The sequence below is a fragment of the Mauremys mutica genome, chromosome 9 (genome assembly GCF_020497125.1).
Source record: "Mauremys mutica isolate MM-2020 ecotype Southern chromosome 9, ASM2049712v1, whole genome shotgun sequence".
Taxonomy (NCBI): Eukaryota; Metazoa; Chordata; order Testudines; family Geoemydidae; genus Mauremys; species Mauremys mutica.
The window spans coordinates 42,103,715-42,117,429 of record NC_059080.1 but is presented as its reverse complement, the minus strand read 5'-3'; the positions used below and the strand labels follow the sequence as shown (position 1 = coordinate 42,117,429).

At 47.0% G+C, this 13,715-nt stretch overlaps 1 protein-coding gene across 2 annotated transcripts; it reads left to right on the top strand.

Moving 5' to 3' along the window:
* Positions 1 to 265: 265 nt before the first annotated feature.
* RBMX2 (RNA binding motif protein X-linked 2) lies at positions 266 to 13,302 on the top strand. Of its 2 annotated transcripts, XM_045031246.1 has the most exons (7): positions 266 to 408; positions 1,043 to 1,158; positions 4,779 to 4,830; positions 6,104 to 6,233; positions 8,483 to 8,641; positions 10,520 to 10,583; positions 11,759 to 13,302. In XM_045031246.1, exons 1-7 carry the CDS (start codon positions 404 to 406, stop codon positions 12,220 to 12,222), a joined length of 990 nt encoding a protein of 329 aa, XP_044887181.1. In that variant the 5' UTR covers positions 266 to 403; the 3' UTR covers positions 12,223 to 13,302. The 2 variants fall into 2 exon arrangements, with proteins under 2 accessions (XP_044887181.1, XP_044887182.1); XM_045031247.1 differs by lacking the exon at positions 10,520 to 10,583 and having other exon boundaries at positions 8,483 to 8,663.
* Positions 13,303 to 13,715: the final 413 nt, after the last annotated feature.

Genomic DNA, 13,715 nt, shown 5'->3' with positions numbered 1-13,715 from the left:
CCCCTGCCGCGCGGCGCAGGCTTCGGACAGTGCCGCCTCCTTGTGCCATGGGACATGGCCCAGCGGGACGCGCTGCCCACAGGCGCTGCGCGCTCAGCCCTTGTCGGCGCCATGATCTCTGGGCAGCGATGCCTGGCCCTGGGCGGCCCCTGGGGACGCAGCGCTCCCAGCGCGCTGAGGAGCCTGGCCGGGCTCAGGGTCACCCGCCCCCTTTTCGCTCCGCCCCCCGCAACTCCAGCAGCTCCCCTCCCCCACCCAGCAAGCGGCGACGAACAAGGGAGCGCGCAGCTCGGCCCAGGGGCGGGGCTTACCGCGGGGACTCGAGTGCGCGCTGTCTCACGTCCCTGGCGGGCTTCCCGAGAAGTGCGCGTGCGCGAGAGCTTGGGGCCTTGTAGTTGTCACGATGAAGTAGGTTGGGGGGGGCGTTCTTCCGTTGGGGCTACGGGGGCCTGTTTGTGGGGGCTACATGGAGTAGGGAGCTGCGTCGGGGGTACAGGGGGGTTGTTTGTGTGGGGTATGTGGGGGTGGGAGACTGCGTAGGGGGTGCAGGGGGGCTGTTTGGAGTATGTGGGGGTGGGAGGCTGCGTAGGGGATGCAGGGGGGCTGTTTGGAGTATGTGGGGGTGGGAGGCTGCGTAGGGGATGCAGGGGGGCTGTTTGGAGTATGTGGGGGTGGGAGGCTGCGTAGGGGTACAGGGGCTGTTCGTGGGGGCTGCATAGGGGATATGGGGGCTGTTTGTGTGGGGTATGTGGGGATGGGAGGCTGTGTAGAGATACAGGGGCTGCATGGAGATATCTGGGTGCAGGGAGCTGCATGGGGATATGGGGACTGTTTGTGGGGAGAGGCGGGAGGCTGCATAGGGAGTATGGGGGCTGTTTGGGGGTGGCTGCATGGGGATATGTGGGGGGCAGGGAGCTGCATAGGGAATACAGGGGGTGTTTGTGGGTGGGCTGTATAAGGGGGTGGAGGGGCTGTGTTTGTAGGGAGGCACTGGACAGGGCGATGTCCATACCTTGGTAACTGTTTGGCCTTTGCCCTGCAGCCCCCTGACGAAGGTGAAACTGATCAATGAGCTGAACCAACGGGAGGCTGAGCTGGGCGTACAGGAGAAGGTGTCATGGCATGCAGAGTACAGTGATAGCGCCTGGATCTTCGTGGGTATGTGCTTGGTACAGCAATCTTGGTGCTAGTTCCCCCAGGTCCTGTATCATGACCCCTGTGAGTCAGCTCTGGAGGCTGAGCACCGAGTGAAGTCTATTTCACTGTTGCTTTGTGTTGTAACAATGTCAGTCTCTGTTGAGAGGCACTGAGAGAACGTGTGGGTGCAAGGACTCACAGGGTCTTCCTCTCTGATAAATTGCATGATCTATCCCCTGAGCAATCTTGATATGCTTTTGACCCAAAGAGGATCAGGAATAAGGAGCTCTGGGATTTCTTTCTTTCCCAAGACTTCAAGACTCTTTCCTAGCTCTCCCAGGGTCAGGTTATGGACTTCAAATTTGGACATGCTGTCATGATGGACATGTTCCCCTGCTGCTGTGAAAGTGTAATCTCTTCTGTTCCTCTAGCTCTGGATTCCTGATCTTGAACCACTTCTCTTATCCACATGTTGTTAAGTGACACTGTTTTTTCTTCATCCATTCAGCATGCATTGGTTAGTAAAAGGCTGTTGTTCAGTTTGTTTTTTTCTATTTGAGATAAAATAGCATTTCCCCATTCTGTTCTTTTTGCAGTATAGCCAGTCTCTGCTGCAGGTTGTTCTTTCTGCTCCCTCAGAAGGTGTAATAACCTCCAACTCTCTGCACATCTGTCAATCTGTGTCATGCAGACAGCTTGGCTTCCTTAATACTTGCTTTCCACAAGAGGAACTTCCGCTCAGCTACCTGTATGTCCTGCAGATACCTCTCTACGCATTGTTAACTCTTAGGACAGTGAGGACACATACCCCAAGGCCCTGATTTTTCAGAGTGGGCGCACCTGTGGCTCCCATTGACTTAAGTTAGAGTTGTGGATGTTCAGTTTATCTGTAAACTGCACCCTGCATAACTGAAGATGAGTATACAAGTCCCTTAAGCAACCACAGTCCCAGCTGCTTAACTAGCCTGTGCATCCTCCACACATACCCTGAGTGCTCCAGTCCAAGTACCCTCTCTTCTGGCTGGCAAATTATTTTACTACCCTCATTAGCAGTGTACACCCTATCATCTCTCTGCTAACGTCATGCCCTGTAGTTGAATGGATTGTTAAAGGCTTCAGTGTAACTAGCTCTGTGGGTAAGGTTATAAGGTCACTTTCAGTTTAACTCCCAGGTCTCACTTATGAATAATTTTCCGAGGAAGTTTAATTGTTATCTAGTTCTCCCCCATCCGTTTATTGTGTCCATCTGTTGTCTCTTGTCTTGTGTTAAACTGGGGGCTGTGACTGTCTTTTTTGTCCTGTGTCTGTAGAGTACCTGTCACAGTGGGGTCCTGGTCTATGACTGGGATCCTGACACACTGCTATAATACAAATATTATTACTATTAATAATGAAAATAACACTTTCAATGGAAAATATGTTTGTACTGTGACCAGTGTGGGAATGTTGGTAATATTTTTATGATTCTAATATGCCTCTTAGTTTCACTCTTCTCTCAGGCCTTGTCTACACTGCCACTTTACAGCGCTGAAACTTTCTCCCTCGAGTGATGCAAGTTTCAGCGCTGTAAAGTGACAGCATAGACAGTGCACCAGCACTGGTGGGATCCGTGCTTCCCTCATGGTGGTGTTTTTTTCACAGCACTGGGAGAGCTGTCTCCCAGCACTGGTGCCACAACTGCACATCCACGTTAAAGCACGCTTTACCATTGGTAGTGAAGACGTACCCTCAGTGATGCATGCCCTGAGTGGAAAGAGCAGGAGACTTCAGGTGTTTTGTCATGTAACTGTCTGGGGTGTCATGAATGGGTTGTTCAGGACTGGCTGGGACCAACTCATATCAGTTGACTGAGACAGTGGAAACCCCAGTTACTGAACAGTTGACAGCTATCAATGTGGGAGGCTCCCAGCTTAACTGGGAAGACAATGTGGAGAAGTGACAGTAGGTGGTAAGAAGTACTGGGCTCAGAAAGAGACAGCGGGCTCTCCTGGACCTAAGACAAAGGGATAGACAGAGAAAGGAAACCAAGATGGCTTCTAGCAGCATGGCTCAAGGGAAACATGGCATTGGCCAGTATGGACCATGTCATAACCTTTGCTTCTCTTTGCTAACCTACAGACTTCCTGATGATGTGTTCCAGTTGACTAATAAACCCTATTCTGTTTTGAAAGGTAGCCTAGTGTCACTACAAATACTTCCTGAAACGCATTGATCCCTGAAGAGGGGAAAAGTCTCTTGAACCAGAGTCTGGTTCAGTTGGATTTGCTGGGCAACACTCATTTCGGGGGGGGGGGGGGCGTGTGTGTGTGTGGAGAGTGGGAGGGAAACAGGACTGCTGGAGCCCAGAGGTTTGAGTCTGGGAGGTGTTGAGGCCATGTGGCCTATCCTTGAGGAAGAGTGCGACCCCTTGGGAGTCTAGCACACTGAAGGGATACCTCCCAAAACATGTTTAAAAGTAGCACAGATCCACTGACTATTATGTTTTGTTCTCTACTCTTTCCCTTTGTATCCTTGTCTTCTCAGGGCACTTAAACACACAGTGCAGTGTCTTTTTCCTACACTAGAACAATGGCATTGCTCATATGCATTCTGTGCCCTACACTCTGCTATAACAGCAGCAATAAAGCTACAAGCAGGGTGTGCAGAGAGAGGAACGTTGCAGGAGGGCAGAAGGAAAGGTCCATAAAATCCTCCTAAACGTGATGAGGAAAGCAAAAACATGTAGCCGCTTCTAAAGTCCTGGGTGTACTATTAAAGGGGGCTCACTCAGAAAATTGAAGTATTTTAAATTAGTTTCAAAGCAATTCAGGCTGTCAGTGTCCCTTTCAAAAGGAACATTAGGCTCTCTTGGCCTTCAGGTAACTCAAATGTCTGAAGTTCACACACTGTGTGGATAAATTCCCAATGAGGAATAGTTTTATTGGGGGCTTGTGAGGATGAAATGTCACATTACTCGCTAAATAATTTGCCTAACTGCTTGTAGTGCTATTGAAGAAACAAAAGCTTGTGAGGATAGTGCTGTAACTATGTATCTAGAGTGGTGAAGATTAATGCCTAAAGAAATCTGCAGAATACAATTCTTCTATTCCTTAGTGTTACAATAAGGGGATTTCCTTTTTCCTAACTGTTTTTTCTAAAAAAACAAACTAAATGCAAAACTTGCATCATCAGGAACATTGAGGATACAAAATCAAACACACCCATCAGGAAATGCAAAGTTAAATCTGTCAACTCAATCTTAGCTTGTCCATGTTGCATATACTGGACCAAATTCTCAAGTGCTCAGATTTTCAAAAGAATTAAAAGTGTTGGGTGTTGAGTTCTTCTAAAAATCTGATTCTCTGTATAATGAGGTTAATCCAAATTTCTCCATGTGTCTAGTGCTAATTTCTAGACAGATGTCTAAATTAAGATTGTTTTATGCATTTAAGAAAGTTCTGTAGAACTTCTTCAGTATTATGAAATTGTTCTGACTAAATCAAATGACTTAAATATTTGATGAATTGTTGCCTAGAGTATGGGAACCAGAGGAGAGGCATATTGGGTTGAGGGGATCGGCATGGTAATCCGCAAGACCAGGAGGAAAGGCTGTACTGCAGTCCTATTCAGTTGAGCAGCATAACCTGTTTCCTTCTCCCCAGGAGGTCTCCCCTATGAGTTGACAGAAGGTGATATCATCTGCGTGTTTTCACAGTAAGTGGAATTTCATTTTTCATTCTCAGTAGTTTAGCAGGGTTGCAGCATGAGGCCAAATGGTTGGTGTTATGCCTTGGTACAGTAACTCCTCACTTAAAGTCGTCCCGGTTAACGTTGTTTCGTTGTTACATTGCTGATCAATTCGAGAACATGCTTGTTTAAAGTTGCGCAGTGCTCCTTATATTGTTGTTTGGCAGCTGCCTGCTTTGTCCACTGCTTGTAGGAAGAGCAGCCTCTTGCAGCTAGCTGGTGGGGGCTTGGACCCAGGGTAGACTTGCAGCCCCCCTATCAGCTCTCCGCTCCCCTAAGTTCCCTGTGCAGCAGCCGCCCAGCAGGATACCAGTTACCGGCAGTTCAGCTGTCCCTCCCCCCACTACCATGTGCTGCTCCTGCCCTCTGCCTTGGAGCTGTTCCTGGGAGCCTCCTTGCTGTGCAGGGGAGGGAGTAAGAGGGGGGCTAATGTCAGGGTGTCCCTCTCCCCCCTACTCCTGCCCCCCACTTACCCCTTCTCCATATAGAGCAGGGTGGGGACATAACAGGGCTCAGGATGGAGAGCTTGCTGGCCGCAGCTGCTGTCTCAACTTCTTGATCTTTTTAAAGGCAGTGTCCTTAGAGTGGTGTCAGCGTACTTAAAGGGGCAATGCGCATCTCTCTCCCCCACACAGGGTGTGTCTCTCTGTCTGCAATGCTGTCTCCCCTCCCTCCATTTGTGCTGCCTTGTAGAATGTGAGGCTACATTAACGTGTTAATCCTTGAGGGCTCAGCTGAATGCTAGTTCATCATTTAGCAGTAAGGCATTTCCCAGGAAGTATCCCACCCTCTTACACCCTCTAACTTCACCACCTCAACCAAGCTTCACAATCATCATTGCTGTGAACAGTATTAAATTGTTTGTTTAAAATATATACTCTCTCTGTGTGTGTGTATGTGTATGTATATATAATGTAGTTTTTTTGTCTGGTGAAAAAAATTTCCCTGGAACCTAACCCCTCATTTACATTAATTCTTATGGGGAAATTAGATTTGCTTAACATCATTTTGCTTAAAGTCACATTTTTCAGGAACATAACTACAACGTTAAGCGAGGTATCACTGTACTGCATGACACGGGGTCTCTCAGAGACACCCCTTCCCCCCCCCCCCCCAATATCATTGCAGGATGAATCTCGAGGGCTGGTGACTTTTCCTATTAGGTTTTCCATGGAATTGTCATTTCCCTTGCCTTTGGTACTAAGACAAAGCATTTGTGACTACACTTTTTTCTTTCTAGATATGGAGAAATTGTGAACATTAATCTGGTGCGAGATAAAAAGACTGGAAAATCGAAAGGTTTCTGTTTTATTTGCTACGAAGATCAGAGAAGCACCATACTTGCTGTTGACAACTTTAATGGGATCAAGGTCGGTATGTCAAAGAACAGAGACCTGCCTTTAAATAAAGTCCTGTCTGTGCCCAGATTGGCTGCTAGTATAAGGCTGTTATTTGCCATGACATTAGGGCACCCAGAGCTCCAGTTCACCATTCTTTCCATGTCCAAGGGTCCACAGTTAGAAGCATTTGTGGCTCCCATTGTGTCTTCAGAGGGAATTACAGTAGTATATTAGTGCCACAAGAGCAGAGATGTCCAGTATGGCACATGGGCTGGATCCAACCTTCAGAGCCCTTTCCTCTAGTGTGCAGCATCTTCTATAACTCGCAAAGGGATCTGGTCTCCAGCTACCCACCTAGGGCAGCTCAGGTATGGAGCAGGAGATGGAGTGATAGAATTGTGAAGGGAGCCTGTGTCTGATCCCAGGCACTTATGCCTCTCCCCACCTTAGCATCAGCCCTTTGTACAGCTGGCCTCACAACGCCCTACAATGTGACGTTGAAGGAGGATCCTGTCCAGTCTCTCTGCTCCTGCTGTGGAAGCAGGCTCCTTCCTCCTCCTTACCACATTGAAGCCTCCCAGTACTGGGGTCAGAGGTGGCTTCTTTTCTGCCCATCCCCCCGCTCCCTCACCGCTGCTGCTGGGACCCACAAGGGAGGTGGCAGCTTCTAAGTTATAGGGAACAGATCTGGGGGTGAGGAGAGAAATGTCCCAAAGAGGTAGGGTGGGGGGGGGAGGGGTGCTCAATAGTGTATATAACTGGAGGAGAATTGTTCACAAAAAGGTGTCATGGCAAAGTGGTCATGAGAAATGCCAGGAGTGGAGGAGTCAGTTTGTCTCTAAATGCCGCATTGATGTTCACTGACTAAAGAGGCTCATTTTGCAGGCAGACAATACTGCAAAACGGGCCCTGTGCCCTTAGCTCTTGAACCTTTCACTCGCCCCGGAATGTGTTTGATACCCTTGTGCTAGAGTTCTGGCAGAGAAAGCACTTCCATATTTAACCCCTGTTTTTAGGCTTGAACTCTTCAGCAAAAGATCTTTTTGCTCTCCAAGGAGAATGCTGTTCACACCTGATAAGATCTTTCTGACCATCTTATCAACATGCGGAATAAAGTGTGCCTCCAAAAAATCACAGTGAAGCAGGAGCTTCCCCAGGCCACAGTTCCAAGCAGCTGGTTCCATCAGCAGAAGTACAGTGCTCAGTGCTCTGACGACACTAATGTTGCTGTTCCCTGATCACTGTGACTGTCCTTAAGCAGAGGAGCTCTCAATCTCCTTGATAAACTTCCTCCTTATGTCCTTTCTCTGTCTGCTAGTGTTTCTGAAGCTTTTGTGAGCCAGCTGCAGCCAACACCCCCTCTATCAATGGGCACATTGGACTCCTGTTGGCACCCACTGCCTCATACAACTTTGTTGGCCTTGGTCCTAGTGAGAGTCATGAGGTTTCTTTCTTTCTGGTCATGGAGCTACTCATTTTCCAGTCCCAGCACCATACCTGCTCTGAGTGTCACTGCTTCACAAAAACTGCTATATCCTGGGCCTTGGAACTGACATGTGGTTCTGTCAGTCTTACAGACTCTCTTTGAGGGCTAGGAACGTGCAGGTTCTCCCTCTCTGCTTCTTGTTTCTCCCTAACGTATATATTGGTTCTCTTCCAACTCCAGGGATTAGGACTCACCTCCCCATTTTACGCTTCTTGGTAGCCTCTTGGGTAGCACGTCAGGAAACCCCTCTGATGTGACTGTCCCAGGAGTGTTCCCCTGGCTTTTGGGCTGTGGCTGGGTACTCTTCTTCGCAAAGCCCTCTTACTCACAGTGCTGAGGGGTCACTTGTTATTTTGCCAATGTATTAGTGATAACGTTTTTGGTACATAGAAGTATTTTACCCAGTGTGGAAGGCCATGGAAGGTGGCATGTCTCCCACAGTCATCTGATGCTGTGGTAGGGAGGAGTGCAGGGACAGGGAGAGCTCATGTCTGCCCCTGCTTGGATAGGGGATGTTTCAAACTATGGCTGGACTGATCTGGCCTTCTGGTGTCTGAATGGCTCTACTTTGAGTCCTGGGGCAGGGCATGTTCTCTGTGACCGGGGTTTGTAACAGAACCCCTTCTAATGTAATCACAAAGAGGGAGCCTGGTCATGCATTATGAAAGCAGGAGGTCTTGAGCCCAGGCTTGGAGCCCAAGTCCTGTGGCTTTCGCCTGTGTGCTGTGTACTTTCTGTAGCCTTGTCGGCTTATTGGCAGCTTTACTAATGATCCAGCCTTTCCTTTGTATAGATAAAAGGAAGGACAATTCGGGTGGACCATGTCGCTAACTATCGCCCTCCAAAGGACTCTGAGGATATAGATGATGTAACAAAAGTCCTACGTGAGAGAGGATGTGGGGCTAAAACTTCTCCACCTACTTCATCTGACTCTTCCTCAGAAGACAGTGAGGTACCAGTGAAAAAGCATAAAGGTGAAGCATGTTCGTACCAGAATCCTAATCCTGGAAACACACCACGCAAGAACTCCTCAATCCCGCAAGGCATCGAGCTGCACAAACAAGCAGTTGCCAATGGGAACAGTATGGGGATACATAGTTTTGGTGTCTAGGTTGTCCTTTGCCATCCTGCTAGGGGAATCCATTGTCCTGCATTCTGCTGGCTGTGGATCTCTTCCTCCCTCCCTTTCTCCTCCCTCTTCCAGGACCTGCATGCTCTGCTTTATCAGATGGATCCTTTATGCACAGAGCTCTCTCAGCTGAAGCTCCTGGCTGGCTGCAGGGCTACACCTGAAAGTGGTGGGGTTACCCTTTGTTTGGAGGGAAGGGAGTTGGCTTCCTGATTTTAAAGCTTAGAAGTACTTGCCTGTATCATTTCAACATATCATGTGGGCCTTACACGGGTTGCCTGGCACAATCAGATTGTGCAGAATCTAAACTTCTTTAAGTTAGAAGACGGCACAACCATATCCAGTGGTAGGAAGCTATCATTTTTACTCTGTTTTTGATGAGATTATAAATTTGATTGATAAAGGTAATAGTGTTCATGTAATATGCATAGAATTCTGTAAGGCATTTGATTTGGTACCATGACATTTTGATTTAAAAAAAATAGATATAAAATGAACATGGTACGCATTAAATGGATTAAAAGATGGCTAACTGATAGGTCTCCAAACATATTTGGAGATGAGGAATAATCATTGAGCAGGTGTGTTTCTAAAAATCCCTGTAAGGATCAGTTCTTGGCCCTATGGTATTTAAAAAATTTTATCAATGACCTGGAAGAAAATATCAAATCATCACTGATAATGTTTGCAGATGATACAAATTGCGGGAGTGGTAAATAATGAAGAGGACAGGTCACTGATTCAGTGATATGGATCGATTAGTAAACTCGGCACAAGCAAACAATATGTGTTTTAATATATCTAAATGTATGTATCTAGGAACAAAGCATGCAGGCCATATTTACATAATAGGGGCCTCTATCCTGTGAAGCAGTGACTCCAGAGAGATTTGGGGAGCATGATGGATAATCAGTTGAACTTGACCTCTCAGTGTGATGCTGTGGCCTAAAAAGCTAATGCGATCATAAAATATATAAACAGGATACTCAAGTAGGAATAGAGAGGTTACTTTACCTCTGTGTGGCCCTAGTGTGACCACTGCTGGAATCCTGTGTCCAATTCTGGTGCCCACAATTCAAAAGGGATATTAATAAATTGGAGAGGGTTCAGAGAAGAGCCATGAATTAGAAAACATGCCTTATAGTGATAGACTCAAGGAACTCAAACTATTTAGCTTAACAGAGAGAAGGCTAAGGGGTGACTTGATTAGTCTATAACAGTGGTTCTCAGTCTTTTGTACTGGTGACCCCTTTCACGCAGTAAGCTTCTGAGTGTGGCCCCACTTATAAATTAAAAACACTTTTTAATATATTTAACACCATTATAAATGCTGGAGGCAAATCGGGGCTTGGGGTGGAGGCTGACAGCTCATGACCCACCATGTAATAACCTCACAGCCCCCTGAGGGATCCCGACCCCCAGTTTGAGAACCCGTGGTCTATAAGTACCTACACAGGGAAGAAATATTTGATAATGGGCTCTTCAGTGTAGCAAATGAAGGTCTAACAAGATCCAGTGGCTGAAAGTTGAAGCTAGACAAATTCCTATTGGAAATAAAGGTGTAAATTTTTAATAGTGAGGGTAATTAACCATTGGAACAATTGACCAAAGATTGTGATGGATTCTGTATCACTGGAAACTTAAATTAAGACTGGATGGGTGTGTGTTTGTTTGTTTGTTTTAATGCTCTGATTCAAACAGGAATCCTTTCAGAGAAGTTCCTTGGCCTGTGTTATACAGGAAGTCAGATGGCATGATCACAATAGTAAGTTCTGGTCTTGGAATCTATGAAAGCCTTTAAATCAAGACCAGATGCTTTTCTAAAAAAGGTGCTCTTGTTCAAACAAGTAATGGGCTTGAAACAGTTTACTGGGTGAGGCTCTCTGGCCTGCGTTATACAGCAGGTCAGACTAGATGATCATAGTAGTCCCTTCTGTCCTTAAAATCTATGATATTGAAAAAGTAAGGCAAGGGTTGTTTTTTTTTTTTTAAGCCTTCATGGTTTCAGGGAACTTTAAAAATGTTTACCGAGTTAGCTGATATTCCTGCCTGAGTGTGCAGAGAGCCTGAAACAATGGCTTAGATGTGAGCTCTTTGGCTCTCCATTAATCTCTTTTGAAATGTCAGCTTTAAAGCCCAGTACTAATGCTTCAGTGTGAACATTAACTATTTAACTGCTAATCGATTTAGAGGATGGAACAGGGAGGTCTGTAAGAAGGAAATCCAGAGGGAACACAGAAGAGAGTCAGGAAAAGGATGGCAAAGGAAGAGAACTGCAGGGCAGGCACAGCATTGGATGTAACAGGGAGCAGATTTCCCATTGAGTGGTGCTGAATGTGGCAATAAAACTGAATACATAAAGTATAGTTACTACCTAATGGATCTATTCTCTCTCTCTCTGCCCACTGACACCAGGGAGATTGGCTATGGATGCATGATGGGGTGGCTGTATAGTATTCTGGCCCATGTCTCATAATTAAACATGGAATCTAGCCTTCTCCTTGGAGTCAAGCATCTCTGTCTTAAAGACACCCACTGGGTGGATATCTTAATTCTTATTAAAGAAAACCAGTACAAATATGTTAAGGATGGACTGCGGTAATCACTCACTCAGATACTTGGTATAGCAGATGATACCATGTCAAATCAAAATGTGCCTGCAAAGCTTAGCTGGGATGCTTGGGGGTGTGTGGTGGGGTGGGCAGTGTGAAATCAGGGAATGGTGGGAGAGCTTCTTGATTAGGGGTGCTGACAGCATGGAGTGGTGGGAACGGTGGGTGAGGCCAGCATGGGAGGCTAAGAGCCTCTTGTGGTCAGGAGCTGGAAATGTTGGAAGGAAAACATTCTAGGGTGAATGGAATGGGAGCTGCTGTAGCATGCGGGGTTGAGGCTGAGGCAGTGCTTGCTGGAGTCTCTCAAAGGGATCAATCTGTATTTCAGATAAAGAGAAGAGAAAAAGAGAGCAGAAGGAGAAGAGGAGGGGCCTGCAAGGTGTGAAGAGGGCCCTCCCTGCAGGAGAGCCGCCTGCCACAGCCTGGATTAAAAAGGAAAAGGAAGACTCTGCCTATGACCAATATGCTAACCCAAGGCAGCAGTCCCGGAATGGGTCTGGGCGAAAGCATGCAAGTAGGACTTATCTGGAAGAGGAACCTGAGCAAGAGCAATGTCGCAAGAGAGCTGTGGAGAGACGAGGGGACAAGGGGCACCAGGAGCAAAAGGGTCTGAGCAGTGCCTGGAAGGAGGAAAAGGCAGAAGACAAGAACAGAAAGGGCGAAAGCCGCAGCAGCAGACAAGAGGAATGTCTAGGGAGCACTAGATCAAGAGAGCGATGGGAGAGAAGCACCAGGGACCAGCATGCCAGGGAAAGAGAGCTGTCTAGCTCTCGGGACTCCAGCCGCTATTGACCTGCCTGTCCTGTGGCTGCAGACTGAGCAGTACTCCAGGCCACTGGTGCTCCCTGTGGAGGAATACTGTGGATAGCTAGTAATTGGAAGGGGGAGGAAAATCCCACCTGTTGAATCCATTTCTAAGCTTGCCTCAAAGCCTCTCTCCTACTAAACTCCAAGCATTTATGCCTCTGTGAGTGCAGTGAAATAGCACTGTATTTTCCTCCATCAGCTTTATATCTCTGCTCCTTGTTCCTGCAGTCCTTCCTCAAGGACCAGAGAGCCAGACACCCTCCTGCTGTTGTCTTAGCTGGTGGAAGTGGCTGAGGTCTAGGACACACACTCAAGTTGCAATCTACAGTAAATGCCCTGTGTTGTTAATAATAGTGAGATGCCTCCCAGGTAATGAGCTTTGTCTGGCTACTTCATTGCTGGCCCCTGTAGTTCTCGGAAACAACCTGTGTCATCAGTTCTCTTGGTGAGGGTTCCTTGCCTAGACTGACACAAGGGTGAATGTGTCTTCAGTAGTCCATATAACCTGGATTTATGTCAACTGAGGAATTCTAATGTGGCCATTTGCTACTGCCATGAATTCCCAAGTGTTGCATTGTGGAGTCAGGATAGCTTATTGTTTTAAATGTCATTTAATGCTTACCTCCTCCTCCAGGTCCATGGCTGTTTTACTATTCTAGGAATAATAAAACTACTTTGACCAAACGGCCTGCTTCAGATCATCCCTGAGAGAGAGAGAGAGTGTGACCAATCTGGGGCTGCTTATCAATACTTTGTTTTCTATGTGTGTCCGATTGCTGTAAGGGGATTTGCTGTATGAATACAAGGGGTTAATTTAAGAAGAGGCTGACTACCTCCAATCCTGTGCTGAGTCTGTCAGAGGGGCAGGGCTGCCCCAGTCTGGGGAATTGAGAATAAAAAACTTTGGCTGGTTTTACAAAGACTGTCTCTCAAGGATTGGGGAACAGATGGTAGGGGCCTGCCCAGGACTCTAGGTAAGATAGACATGTATGTAGCATAGTTTTAAAAAAAGTCTATGCTTTGTTCCTACGGTTAAGATTAAACAATACTTTTGATTTAAAATGAGAATGTTTTGGGTCACTGTATTCTGTGCTGGTCACAAGCTCCCGAAGGGAGGAACTGCAGGTGCCAAGTGAGACCTGCTGGGTAAGCCCAGTTGATGCAGAGTGTGGTATACCATCGGCATGGCCTAGGATTGGGAGAACTGTCATAGTCCACCTCAAGGAAGATAAACATCTGTGACTTCAGGAGGGTGTCTTCAGAGATCAGAGAGGGGTCAGAGGTGCAGCTCGTGCTGTAACTATGACAGTTTGTACAAAGCGCTGTCCTACTCCTGCTGGAAGATACTATTCTAACTTTGTATGTTTTTATTTTAAGGGTCTGGAAGCAGTCTAAGCGCTACCTTTAAACCCTTCAGGGAAGAGGCCCAATACAGCTAAGACAGCTTGTATTCCTTGGAGAGCAGGGAGAGAAATGTA